Source organism: Hemicordylus capensis, chromosome 11, assembly GCF_027244095.1.
Source record: "Hemicordylus capensis ecotype Gifberg chromosome 11, rHemCap1.1.pri, whole genome shotgun sequence".
Classification (NCBI taxonomy): Eukaryota; Metazoa; Chordata; class Lepidosauria; order Squamata; family Cordylidae; genus Hemicordylus; species Hemicordylus capensis.
The window spans coordinates 4,455,215-4,469,110 of NC_069667.1; the positions used below are offsets into that span (position 1 = coordinate 4,455,215).

The following is a 13,896-nucleotide window of genomic DNA, read 5'->3' on the forward strand; positions in this document are numbered from 1 at the left end:
TTCACTTGTCACAGACTAGTAGACTAGTGGATTTCCTGAGCCTTGAACCATGGAATATGCCTTTTACACAGCTGCTGCACAAGAGATTGACATTTTCATTGAACTATAGCTCTTCCTTGGTTAGTTAGCAACAGGCCACACCTCATCAGTGTATATGTGGTTAGGATTATGTGCCAGCAAGCACCACTTATTTAAACCATTGTGTTTCCCATTCTGCTGGCTATTCACCCAGTTTGGAGAGATCCTTTTGGTGCTCACTGCTTTCAGTTTTGGTTTTCACCACCTTGGATAATTTGGTGCCATCTGAAATCTTGGTTTGACAAGTGACAACTTGGCATAAGACTTAAAGGGTTTTCGAACTTGGAGCCCCAGATGTTGTGGGACTACAACTCCCATAATCCCCAGTCAGTGGGGGTTATGGGAATTGTAGTCCCACAACATCTGAGAACTCAAGTTTGAGAACGCTTGACTTCAGTTATAATTCTAACTGTGCCTGCTTGTATTTTTTTTTTTAAACCCTAACAGGCAGCATTCGTGACTGAAAACTGCCACAGCATGAAAGATTTTGTAATTTGACAGCTGATTGTTTTGACTTCCACTTTCTAGCCAGGCCACCATCCAACACAGGCATCCATCTTGGTAATTAAGATGATTCACTTGATAAACATGGACTCTGTCCAGGCTGATGCAGATGCTTTGAACTCTGCTTAAACAAAGCCCCTTGCCTGGGGCAAGTTAAGAATGGTCTCAGGGCAGGGGTGCTTGAAAGAAGGTCCTTTTCTTTTTCTTGTAAAGAACACATGACTAAAACACAGCTGTGTGGGCAGGCAGGAAGTTTGCAGGCTAGTAATTTGGGGAGCAGGGGTGTAGCTAGGGGAGAGGGGGCCGTGTTCACCCCTCTCTCTGGCAGCCCCTCGGAGTGAGGGAGACAATGAAGAAAATAGGGAGGGGTGGAGCTGGGGCCCCCGGGTTCTTTGAATCCATCTGCTCAGCTATAGCTACACCCCTGTTGGGGAGGGTTTGTCTGCCAGCTTGCTTTCAATCACACAATTTTCCTTTTCATGCGACAGAACTAAACAAAATGAAAATACAGGCTACGCATTGGGAAAAACAATCAATATTGTCCTTCGGGAATGGACGAGCTGTTTTTTAGACATCACTGAGGTGGATACATTTAAGGATAACATAAGAAGTTGGAATAGACTTGCTTCAGTTTTGCTGACAGATAAGTGGACTCCAGTTGCTGAAACACACAACTTCACATATACACCAACAAGGTGTGGCCTGTTACTGACTAACCAAGGAAGAGCTCTTAGAGTAGCAGTGGATAGTTCAATGAAAATGCCAATCTCTTGTGCAGCAGCTGTGAAAAAGGCATATTGCGTGGTTGGTGAATTTGCGGTTGACAAGGCATTATAACCAATGGGAAACAGGGGTTTAGGGGAATTGTGGTCACAAAAAGGCTAAAAAAAAGTTAAAAATAGGAAAAAATGCCCCAACCCCTGAAAATAACCCTGTGACCCCCAGAAATGACCTCCTGACCCCCCAAATTCCACCACCCCCAATCTCGCCAAACCACAATTACTCAGGGCACGGCTGGGAGGACCTGCCACAATTTCCCAGTTTTGGTTACTCAAATCTGTGACTGGGAAACCCGCAGTTGGCAAGGGACGATTGTATAACCAAGCCCCCACTTTAAAAGATGTCTCTTTGCCCACTCAGCAGAGGCATTACCCATGTCTCCTTCCGGACTTCAGCTGAAGCATCTACATAGATCAGATGAGTTGCTGTCAGGTAGAGTGTCCCATTTGCTGGCTTCCTGTTGGTATAACGATCCAGTAACTTGACGTTTTCCACCTGCAGGTTAGCAAAGAGAGAAAACCCGATTAGATTAGATTAGCAACACACCAGCTCAGTCACAGCACATGGAAGCCACCTGCAGCACCCAGGTATGCTCACAACAGACTCGCTCAGAAACTGGTGACCTCGTTGTTGGCTGGGTGGGAAAACATCCTTGTTAAGGCTGCCAGGCACAGATTCCCATTCTCACATATGTCTGTTGGAGTGAGGAACCAATTAGGTCGGGTTTGCAATTACTATTCACCTGGCCACTGGCTGGCAAAGAAAAGTCACTTCCAGGAGACCAATCAAGGTGGCTTTTCTAAGGAGGAAGAATGCTAATTTCCCCACAAAACCCTTTCAGGCTAGGGCTGTGCCACATGTGACTACACTGGTGTGTGCAGGCAGGCAGGCAGGCAGGCGAGTAAAATGAAAAAAACCAAACCACAACATATTGTGGGCTACTAACTTTTGTAGCCTCATTTTGAATGATTCAGTTCACAGAGGGCTCCCTCTAAGGTGTGCTCATGTGCATGCGCTCACAGGTTTTTGGATGACCACTCCGTTAATTCTCGATCCCGCTCAGGTTGAATCAGGAAGACCCCACTCTGAATGCACGTGAGCACACGCTGCCTTGATACTGCCGCCCAGAACAAAACTCATTCCGCACCCAGATGATAACAATCAGAGGGACCACTGGTTCACAGGAAGCTGCCTTATACCACGTCAGACCCTTGGGCCAACTAGTTCTGTATTGTCTACACTGACTGGCAGCCACTTCTCCAAGGTTTCAGGCAGGAGAATCGCTGGAGATGCTGCCAGGGATTGAACCAGAGACCTTGCTCTTCCACTAAGCTATGGCCCTATCCCCTCAGGCAGAGGGGGGCAAACTTAGCCCTCCAGCTGTTGCTGAACTATAACTCCCAACATTCCCCGCCACATGAACACAGAAAGCTGCCATGTACTGAGTCAGACCGTTGGTCTATCTAGCTCAGTATTGTCTTCACAGACTGGCAGCGGCTTCTCCAAGGTTGCAGCCAGGAGTCTCTCTCAGCCCTGTCTTGGAGATGCTGCCAGGGAGGGAACTTGGAGCCTTCTGCTCTTCCCAGAGCGGCTCCATCCCGAGGAGAATGTCTTACAGTGCTCACATGTAGTCTCCCATCCAAATGCAAACCAAGGAAAACCCTGTTTAGCAAAGTGGACAATTCATGCTCCCTACCACAAGACCAGCTCTCCTTAAAATATCGTGTTGGTTAAGATATTAATATCCTGCCTTTTGATACAATTATCAAATTGTAGGAGCACGCCTTCTTCGGCATGATCCCCAGCGATCATCGAGAGAGGTCTGTCTCCATCTGCCGCCAGCTCGTCTGGCTGTGATTCGGCAGCGGGCCTTCTCCGTAGTCGCTCCCAGGCTGTGTGAGGTGCTCTGTATAGACATTCACGGTTCAACATCTTTGCCAGCCTCCAAAAGCGCCCTTAAGACACATTTCTTCAGCCAAGCTTTGAGTACTCTTTTGAATGTTTTAAAAACTTTCCACTTGCTGTTTTTAACAGTCTGTTTTGTTGTGCTTGTGTTTATTTTTGTGAACTGCCTAGAGCTTTTGGAGTCAGGTGGTATACAGATAGATAAATAAATAATCTCCTGCTAGAGGGGTCTGCCCCAGAGACTCACTGAGCCAAGAGACTTCTCCAGAGTTCTCCAGAGGGCACCACTACTGACGGGTAGCCTGTCTGTCTCCTTCTTGACCTACAGAACAGCAGGCTGGTTAGGGCTGCAATAGCTCCACAGGCTCTTGCTCTCTCTGCTTTGCCACTGCAGGTCTCTTTGGCTTACAGCTGACCTGAAACAGTCAGAGGAGGAAGGGAGGGAGAGGAACCAGAGCACAGCTGGCTTTGGACTCAACCAAAACAGGCATCTATCTATCATACTTAAAGCAACTAGGTGGACATCATCCAGGGCCATTCCACAAGCTACTGCATGTAGCAGAACGTCGTTTTTCTGCCGCATGCAGCAACATTTATGCGGATGACAGACAACCTGAACAGTGTCTGCTTTGAAACTGAAAGCCAAACTGTGTTATGATGGAGCCCCGTGATTGGAGAGCCCAATGGAATTTATTTCTTGTAAAAGCAGCCATGCAGAGAGAGAGAGAAAGAGAGAGATTTGGATCAGGGCCACTGCACAAAGGTCCAGCGGCTTCCTCTGTGCCAATTCCCCAGCGTTGCAATTAAGCACAAAGAGGAAAACTTACAGGCACTGTTTGCGTGCACGTTTCCCCCTCCTCCGTGAACAGCAATTTGTGGGGGTGGGTGATTGGAGCCACAATGCAGGCTGGACCTCCACGCTGTTGACCCCAATCTGATGTCCTGGTTTTAAAAGCAAGTTATGTTGGATGGCGCAGCGGGGAAATGACTTGACTAGCAAGCCAGAGGTTGCCCGTTCAAATCCCCGCTGGTCTTTCCCCCAGACAATGGGAAACACCTATATTGAGCAGCAGCGATATAGGAAGATGCTGAAAGGCATAATCTCATACTGCGTGGGAGGAGGCAATGGTCAACCCCTCCTATATTCTACCAAAAGAAAAACCACAGGGCTCTGTGATTGCCAGGAGTTAACACCGACTCGATGGCACACTTTACCTTTTATGTTGGGCAATTCAACATATTGTTTGAATCCGACTTGCCCTATGCATTCAGGACTGAATTGGAAGTTCAAGTTGGCAAAGGTGGAGAGGGAATGCCAGTGATGCCTTGATGAAATTTGGGGAGAGAGCTCCTTACTTCGCTGCCTCAAGTTTTGGGGATGGGGAAGGCCGTAAACCTACAGAAATTAATTTTAGAATTCAGCGGCTGGCTTCCCTGCAAGTCTGACTTTGCCCGTCAATATATCCGGCATGTTTTCCACTAGAGACTGAATTCACACAGCACAGCATTGGAGAACCGAAGCCTGAGCTCGTTTCTCGGTTGCATCACGACGCTTGTGGGTTAGGAAAAGGGCTTGACAAGTAAGTTCCTGTGACTTCTGCAAGCCGCAAAACAGGAAGCTGGAATGCAAGATATGAGGCTGGTATCATGAGGACACAGGGTGGCAGGATGCCGAAACCCCCGTTTCCTGATATCTGAATGCCTGATTACTCCTCATTCATGTAGTGTTTCGTTTCCTTATCTATGCCGCTTAAATAAAGGAACTGAGGTTAAAGGCAAAAAAAGAGTGCATTCATAGGAATACAGGATGCTGCTTTCTACCGAGTTGGAGCACTAGTCCATCAAGCTCAGTACTGTCTACACACCAGGGTTCCCTCCAACAGGAATTCCCAGATGTTGTGGACTACAACTCCCATCATTCCCAGCCAAAGGCCCTTGCATCTGGGGATGCTGGGAGTTGTAGTGAACAACATCTGGGAAGCTCTGTTAGAGGGAACACTGGTCTACACTGACTGGCAGCAGCTCTCCAAGGTTTCAGACAGGAGTCTCTCCCAGCCCTACCGGGAAATGCTGCCAGGGAGTGAACCTGGAACCTTCTGCATACAAGCAGATACTCTACAGACCTATCCTCCATTCAAGTTGGTTCACATTCAGACAAGATTCCAGTACTTGGGTTAAGGGATACCAACTTTTAGATTGCGAATGCTCAAAATAAGGCTGCCCACTGAAGCCACCTATTTCTCAGTAACCATGCCTGAGGCGGAGAAGAGAGCTGGTCCTGTGGTAGCAAGCATGACTTGTCCTTAGCTAAGCAGGGTCTACCTGCTTAGGGCAGATGCTCTTCCCAGAGCAGCCCCATCTCCTCAGGGTAATATCTTGCAGTGCTCACACATGTAGTCTCCCATCCAAATGCAAACCAGGGTGGACCCTGCTTAGCTAAGGGGACAATTCACGCTTGCCACCACATGACCAGCTCTCCTTCCATACTTTCTTCCCATTCCAACAGCCTGCAATTCTACTATTGTTTTCTCCCGATTTAAACCTGGGCTCTCCTGAATTCTTTGCCCCAAGCACTTGGTTATCCTCCCCCTCTTAGTAACTGATTTGCTCTCCTGTTATTCATACATGGCATAAACTGCTTAAGTCACTTATTCCTGAGCAGGCCTCTCAATTCTCTTTATGGACAAATGTTGCTCAGTTCTCTGGAGATTTCTTGGGCTTGTTGTGCCGTCGAGTCAGTGTCAACTCCTGGCACCCACAGAGCCTTTTGGTTGTCTTTGGCAGAATACAGGAGGGGTTTACCACTGCCTCCTCCCACACAGTATGAGATGATGCCTTTCAGCATCTTCCTGTATTGCTGCTGCCCTATAGGTGTTTCCCATAGTCTGGGAAACAGACTAGCGGGGATTCGAACCGGCAACCTCTGGCTTGCTAGTCAAGTCATTTCCCCGCTGTGCCATGCTTGACTGCGGAGATTTCTACTCCTAGTTAAAGAATACTCGAGTTGCAGAGAATTAGTGTCAGATCTTTCAACTTTTAACTACTAAGACACAGACAGCAAAACAATGGTAAAGGTAAAAGTAAAGTGTGCCCTTGAGTTGGTGTTGAGTCCTGGCACCCACAGAGCCCTGTGATTTTCTTCGGTAGAATACAGGAGGGATTGACCATTGCCTCCTCCCGCACAGTATGAGATGATGTCTTTCAGCACCTTCCTATATTGCTGCTGCCCGATATAGGTGCTGCCCATAGTAGTCAAGGCATTTCCCCGCTGGCTGTACATTACCAAATCCACGAGTGAGGCTTTTGACAGATCAAGAGAGAAAACTGCTGCTCACATATTGTCAAATAATGTTCAAGCATCCCTAGAGCATCAACACTTATTAGAACAATAAAAAGACAAGTATAAAAACTGTGGATTATTAGAATCATGTTTTTGTAACCAGCATAAATGTGGCTGCAAAACAACCAAATCAGCTTTGCTGATGATCAAACGCTGTGATCAATTTAACAATATCCGCAAAGGGCTCTATAAACGGGAATGGTTCAGAGGGAGGGAATTTCCGATCGGTGCAGAGGGAAAAGGGTGAGACCGGGCTGCTGCTTTGCATGCAGAAATAATATTAAGTTGTTGTTATTAAATAACTGTATTTAAAAATTATGAACTTCCTGTCGAGATTTCCTCGTTAACTGGTTACGATGATAAAAATTACCTGGCTTCCTTTACGAATGAGCAGAAAAGAAAGAGGAGTAGGTTTGGGTTTTTTTAAGGCAGAAATTCTGCAAGCCTCGCTTTGCAGGGGGCAGAAAAAGAAGCGACGGAGAAGCGGGGGCGGGGTGTGCACTCTGCACATGCCAAGAGGAACTCTGGGCCCGCCGGGGCCTCAGTCAGAGCGCGGCCTTGGAGGCGAGAGGTTCCACCCTGGGCAGCGTGATTGAAGTCCATCCCAGCAGGCCTCTGAGCATGTGCAGAGTGCACGGGGCCCACCGAGCCCCGGGTCTGGCCGGCCTCCCCGCCGCCGCGGCTCTTACCTTCGGCGTGGTGATGTGCTCCATGGCCGAGGCGGACCCGGCTTCTTCCTTCCTCCCTGCCTGCCTGCCTTGCCTACCTGGCCGGCCCGCCCCGCGGCTCCCTCACGCGGGGCCCACTCCGGGCCCGGCCTCGCCCTGCGCCCTCCGGGCCATCTGCGCGGCGGCTGCTGCCCAGCCAAACACCGCGAGAGTCTCTGAGCGGACGGGAGCGCGTGACGCGACGGAGAAGCCGTGGTAGCCATTTTGGGTGAGGGCGCGTCGCCCTTACACTCCGCACCGTCACTCCGCCGCCGCAGCGCGCTTTGCAGAATTCAACCCGACTCTCAGTGAGGCTTGCGTCATTGTTTGGAAACAGCCACACTGAGGGAGACCCTTTTATTGAATCCATTAGTATGTGTGTGTGTAATGTTTAGATAGATAGCATTAGAGAGAGAAAGAGTGTGTGTGTGTGTATACACACACACACCCATTTTATATATAATTACTACTACTACTGCTAATAATAATAATGATTTGTTATTATTAAATAACTGTATTTAAAATTAACTTCCAGTCGAGATTTCCTCATTAATTAGTTGTGATGATAAAAAAACTAATTGGCTTCCTTCATGAATATTTATTTATTGTTGTTTGTTTGTTTGTTTGTTTATTGCATTTGTATCTCACTCTTCCTCCGAGGAGCTCAGAGTGATATACATGGTTATTTTTATCCTCACAACAACCCTGTGAGGTAGGCTAGGCTGAGAGATATGTGACTGGCCCAGAGATACAGACACATATATACACACACATACAAAATGAAGTTCTTAAAACAAACCAATTAATTCTTATCATAACTGACTAATGAAGAAATATATTGGAAGTTAATTATTTTAGTGAATTAAAATTATTGTTATTAGATGTCTATACCACCTAACTCAGATGCTCTAGGTGGTTCGCATGAATAAAAACAAGTCATTTAAAACAGGAACAATTAAAACAATTAAAAACCATTTAAGACTAGAGTCACTAAGATTCAGACAAAAAAAAAAATGTGTCTTTAGGCTCATGGAAGGACTGATAATGATGTTAAGCTATTTCTATAGGGAGCGCATTCTACAGCTGAGGCCTGACTACAGAGAAGGCTGTCTTAATTTTATTCATCGCTTACATTGTATACAAAAATACTGACTGTACACTCAATTATTCAATCAATCATTTTATTTGCAGCCGTAAGCCAAACAAAATTAAAACTTTACACAGTTACCATAGATAAATATATAGCATAAAATAACTTAAAGATACACAATCAGCCTCATAAAACCCCATGCCGAGAGGTCAGTTTCATAGCCCCATATAAAAATTTAGCAACCAGTTTAGTAATACCCACATTAACATCAGCAAGACATAACTTAAGATAAAATGAGTCAGGCCTGCCTGGGAACTGATCAAATAGAGGGGTCAATAATTCTTTCCTTGAATCATGAAACAGAGGGCAGTACAGAAGCACATGAGCAACTGTTTCTAAGCAGCCCTCTCCGCAAGAACATAGCCCTGAAAAGGGAATCCTTGCAAAACCTTCTAAGGAGCAAGGCAGAGGGTAAAGCATTCAGCCTGGCTCTTGCAAAGGCTGACCTCAGTTTAACCAGATGGAGCATGGAGAGATATTTAGCAGGATGATTTCGAGCAGGGAGGGAAATACCAAGATATATGGGAGAGAACAGTATCTGTTTGCTAAGGAGACGAGGCGTCGATACTCAATGTTTATAAGACATTGGATCATAATAGCCTTAGCGCTGGTAAAGCACAGAGACAATAAAGTGGAGGGAGAAAGCCCCAAACTCAGCACTTTTTTGGTAACCACAGATAACCAAGGGTCAGGGAAGTTGTCCCTCCACATGAGTTGAATATACAATGAACCCTGAGACCCAAGGCAAAATTTGAGCCAGCGAATTAGTGTAAGCTCCCAAGCCCGACAGGCAATGGAATAGGAACCCAACTCCAGACACAAAGCGCCATAGGAAACACATCTCGGCACTCTAAAAATAGCTCTGAGATATCTGGACTGAATAGAATCCATCTCCGACTGTATCCCCTGAATCCATAATGGAGCCCCAAAGAGCATTTGAGCCACAATTTTGGCCCTTGCACAAGGATGACACGCTGACTGTACACTGCTTAACATACATTACCAGATGAATAATAGATATAAACTCTAATGCAGTCTTCATCTACTTAAACTTTAGCCCAGTCCACATGTTGCATTCAAAGCAACACTTTATTATTACTATTATTATTATTTTACATTTATATCCCGCTCTTCCTCCAAGGAGCCCAGAGTACTACATACTTAAGTTTCTCTTTCACAACAACCCAGTGAAGTAGGTTAGGCTGAGAGAGAAGTGACTGGCCCAGCAGCACCCAGCTAGTATTATGGCTGAATGGGGATTTGAACTCGGGTCTCCCCGGTCCTAGTCCACCATTCTAACCACTACACCACACTGGCTCTCACTTATTCATGCATTATGTTCAACACATGTAAGGTAAAGTGTGCCGTTGAGTCGGTGTCGACTCCTGGCGCCCACAGAGCCCTGTGGTTTTCTTTGGTAGCATGCAGGAGAGGTTTACCATTGCCGCCTCCCACGCAGTATGAGATGATGCCTTCAGCATCTTCCTAAATCGCTACTGGTGTTTCCCATTGTCTGGGGGAAAGACCAGCGGGGATTCAAACTGGCAACCTTCTGCTTGTTAGTCAAGCATTTCCCCGCCACGCTGCTTAAGTTGACTCAATACATGTACAGCAGTATAGTTCCTATCTGCATCCTGCATTAGTGGGAGCCTCTCCCCAGATTCACTTCTGAACTGAACCCATGTATAGTCATCTGGGGACATAAGAACATTTATCTAGTCCAGCATCTTTTGCCCCCTTAGTGGACCACCAGCTATGCCTCTAGGAAGCCCACAGGCAAGAGGCAATGCCTTCTCTTCTGCCCTTGCTCCCCTGCAACTGGTATTCAGAGGCACCCTGCCTCTGCCGCTGGAGATAGCTAGTCTATAGCCACGAGAACTAGTTTTGATGGAAGAACTAGTTAGAGCTAGAGGCAGAGCTAGAACTAGATAGAGGAAATTCATGTCCTCCATGAATTTGTCTAAGCCCCTTTTTAAGCCATCCAAGCTGGCGGCAGCCATCACCACATCATCCCATGGCAGAGAGTTCCATAGATTAAACATGCAGACTTAAATGTCAGGAACCCTTGGTTTGGTGTGAGGTGGCTTGCACTGTGGGTATTTAGGAGAGTGCCTTCTCCTTCAGGCCCTCACCCCTATTAAGATCTTATCCCCAGCTCCTCTCATGGTGACTCAGGACCGAATCTTTTCTATAGCCACCCTGAGGCTCAGGAACTAACTCTCTGTTGTAAGAGTTTCCCCTTCCCTAGCAGTTTTTAAAGGAGTGCTTATTAGGCACCTTTATTTCACCAAGCCTTTGATCAGCTGTCAGTTGGTTTCTATTGCTGTTCTGCTGTTTTAAAAGGTTTTACATTTGTATATAACTGTTTTAATTTGGTTTTAGTTTTGGTTTTACCGTTTGCTTTGTAAACCACCACAGGACTTCAGAATGGGGTGGTATAGAAAGGTAATAAATAAGTGTTTTTTTAAATGTTTAAATCTTTATTGATTTTAACAATATCTTAACATTCATATCACATTAAACAATTATTGACTTCCCATTCACACCTCCTCGTGAATCACCAACTATAGAATTAACCCTTGCTATAATAGTAATTCAAAACATATATCTTAAACCTTACAAACTTGATTTTGATCTACCCAACCTGCTATTATTACTAAATTTCAAACCCTGTTGTAAAATCAATATTAGGGAAATAGTTCTTTAAGTATAATAAAAATGGTTTCCAATCTTCTTTAAAACATTCCAAATTTTGATCTCTTATCAGTACTGTGAGTTTTACCATCTCCGCATATTCCAAAATTTTTATCAGCCAATCTTCTTTTGAAGGCAGTTCATTACTCTTCCATTTCTGCGCATATATTATTCTGGCCGCCGTAGTAGCGTACATAAAGAATGTTAAATTGGTTGCAGAAAACACCCCTTGCGTTATTCCCAGCAGGAACGATTCTGGCTTCTTAGGAAATGTCATTAAAAAATTTTTTCTTTAACGCGTTATATATCATGTCCCAAAAGGCCTTAGCCTTCCTACAAGACCACCACATATGAAAAAAAGTTCCTTCAGAGTGTCCACATTTCCAGCATTTGTTTGAAACATTTTTATACATTAATGCCAATTTTTAGGCATCAAATACCACCTGTACATCATCTTATAATAATTTTCTTTTAAAAGATAGCATGCAGTGAACTTTAAATCAGTTTTCCATAATTTTTCCCAGGCTGCCATTTCTATATTATAGCCCACATCTTGAGCCCATTTTACCATAGTCGTTTTAACAACTTCATCTCTTGTCGAAAGGTAATAAATAAGTTGGTTAAAAGAAGATGATTTGCTTTTCCCATGGGGTTTCTTCTGCTACGTTGTCTCCAGCAAGGCCCTGAACCTCATTTCTTCCCCGTTAAAGCATGTCTTGCAGAGTCCAGAAACCACCAAGGAGAGAGCAGGTAAGGAAATGCGCAGATGAAGATACTTCTTTGCAGGGTTGGCTATTTTTAATAGAAAGAAAACAAGGGCAGCAGCAAAAATCTCCTGGCACTTTATTTGCTTCCAGCAGAGATGAGAGAGCTGACAAATGAACCCTCTGCTAGCTTTATAGCTTCATCTGGTGTGGTTGCAATTAGACCTGAGTGAATATGCAGCAACGGGTAATTTATTCAGTCATGTTTTCCACCACTTGCTATGAAGTTCCTCTAAGACAGTGACCCAGCCTATAGCAGACAGAATCCCAGCTGTAACCCCAGATGCATTAAGTTAAGTTGCCTAAACCAGACCCTTGGTTGATCTAACTCACTATTCAGAAAGGTGTCTTTGCCAGGTGTACCTGCAGATGTTGTAAGGATTGAACCTAGGACCAATTCCTCATTTAAACACAAGGTAAGTAAGTTACAGCTTAGGGCTTCATGTTAGGAGGGGCCTCTGACTAGGCTAAATTTCAAGTTTTACACAATGGGTTGAAAAATAAAGGAGAAGGGGAAAATACTCTAACAGACATTTCTGATACATAGCCACACAATTATATTGAGTTTCTAAATCTGTACATTAGAACATGTACGTTAGTTTTTGTAAATAGTAAAAAAAATCATAATTACAGTATTTTGCTTTAAAGCTATTCCTGATGCAAGATAACTGTTTTCTAGATTATTTACGTCTCCCCTGTGCTTTTCATCATTTTCACATGGCTGGGAGAGTTTCAGCTTTTGCTATATAAGAATGCCGGTTCAAAAACTGTTAAACATCAAGCATTGATAATGATGTCTTCATGTCGAAATGTTTGATTTTAATAGAATTTTGTTGGATTTATTCCCTTTTATACTCAATAAAAAGAAGGTCTACAAAGGAATTTGAATTTATTATTATTACAGTCAGTGACCAGTAATAAAAAAATAAGGTTGAAAATAAAATTAAAGTAAACTAAAATCATACATAGGACCGGGTAATAAGAGTATCAAAACATATACATAGAGAGGTCTCAACGGTCTACAAAGGAATTTGCCTTGAGTGTCACCATGCGTATCTCATCACCATTATACCAGCCAATTCAATTATTTATATATCATTTATACTGACTGAGTGAGTGATGAAGTGCTGTCAAGTCGGTGTCAGCTTTTAGCGACCACATAGATTCTCTCCAGGATGATCTGTCCTCAACTTAGCCTTTAAGGTCTCTCAGTGGTGCATTCATGGCTGTCGTCATTGAGCCCATCCACCTTGCTGCTGGTTGTCCTCTTCTTCTCTTTCCCCCAACTTTCCCCAGCATTATGGACTTCTCAAGGGAGCTGGATGTTCGCATAATGTGTCCAAAGTATGATAGTTTGGGCCTGGTGTGCTTTGAGAGAAAATTCTGGATGGATTTGTTCTATGATCCATTGGTTTGTTTTCCTGGCTGTCTATGGTATCCTCAAAGGTCGTCCCCAGCATCCAAGTTCAAACACATCAATAAAGTTGTCCCTTGCCAACTGTGAGGGTTCTGTTCCTGGAAACCCTCGCGGTTGGCGAATTCACAGTAAGGGAGACATTGAGTGTAATGGGAAACAGGGGGTTAGGGGAATCGCAATCGGAAAAATACCTTAAAATGAAGAAAAAATAGAACAAATCCCCCCCCCCGACCCATTAGAGGACAGGCCCAATGTGAGGATTGAAGATAGGCTCTGCAAGAGGAGGAGGTGGTGGTGGTGAAAGAATTCTCACTTGAAGCACCGCTGGAGACAAGGTGGTTTCCTCCCCAGGGACGTAACTATAATAGGGCAAGGGGAGACAGTTGTCTGGGGGCCCAATGCCTTAGGGGCCCCCTAGAGGCAAGTCACATGACTGACTCCCCCAGCCACACAGCCATTCAGGCTTCCTTCAGTTGTATTCCTCCTCCGAAACTGATATGAGTGTTAAGACCTGGAGCTGCCAGAACAGCATGTCTTTCTCTAGGACCATAAAATGA

At 44.9% G+C, this 13,896-nt stretch overlaps 1 protein-coding gene across 2 annotated transcripts in view; it reads right to left on the minus strand.

Annotated features, from left to right (window-relative positions):
* LOC128335444 (myotubularin-related protein 8-like) overlaps positions 1 to 7,481 on the minus strand; it is a 49,341-nt gene extending 41,860 nt beyond the window's left edge. For both annotated transcript variants that reach the window (XM_053273717.1, XM_053273713.1), the window contains exons 1-2: positions 7,297 to 7,481; positions 1,735 to 1,857 (exon numbers count right to left, since the gene is read on the minus strand). In XM_053273717.1, coding sequence (XP_053129692.1) covers positions 1,735 to 1,857; positions 7,297 to 7,320 — 147 coding nt within the window. In that variant the 5' untranslated portion in view covers positions 7,321 to 7,481. The remainder of the gene's footprint in view (positions 1 to 1,734; positions 1,858 to 7,296) is intronic.
* Between the last annotated feature and the right edge of the window lie 6,415 nt (positions 7,482 to 13,896).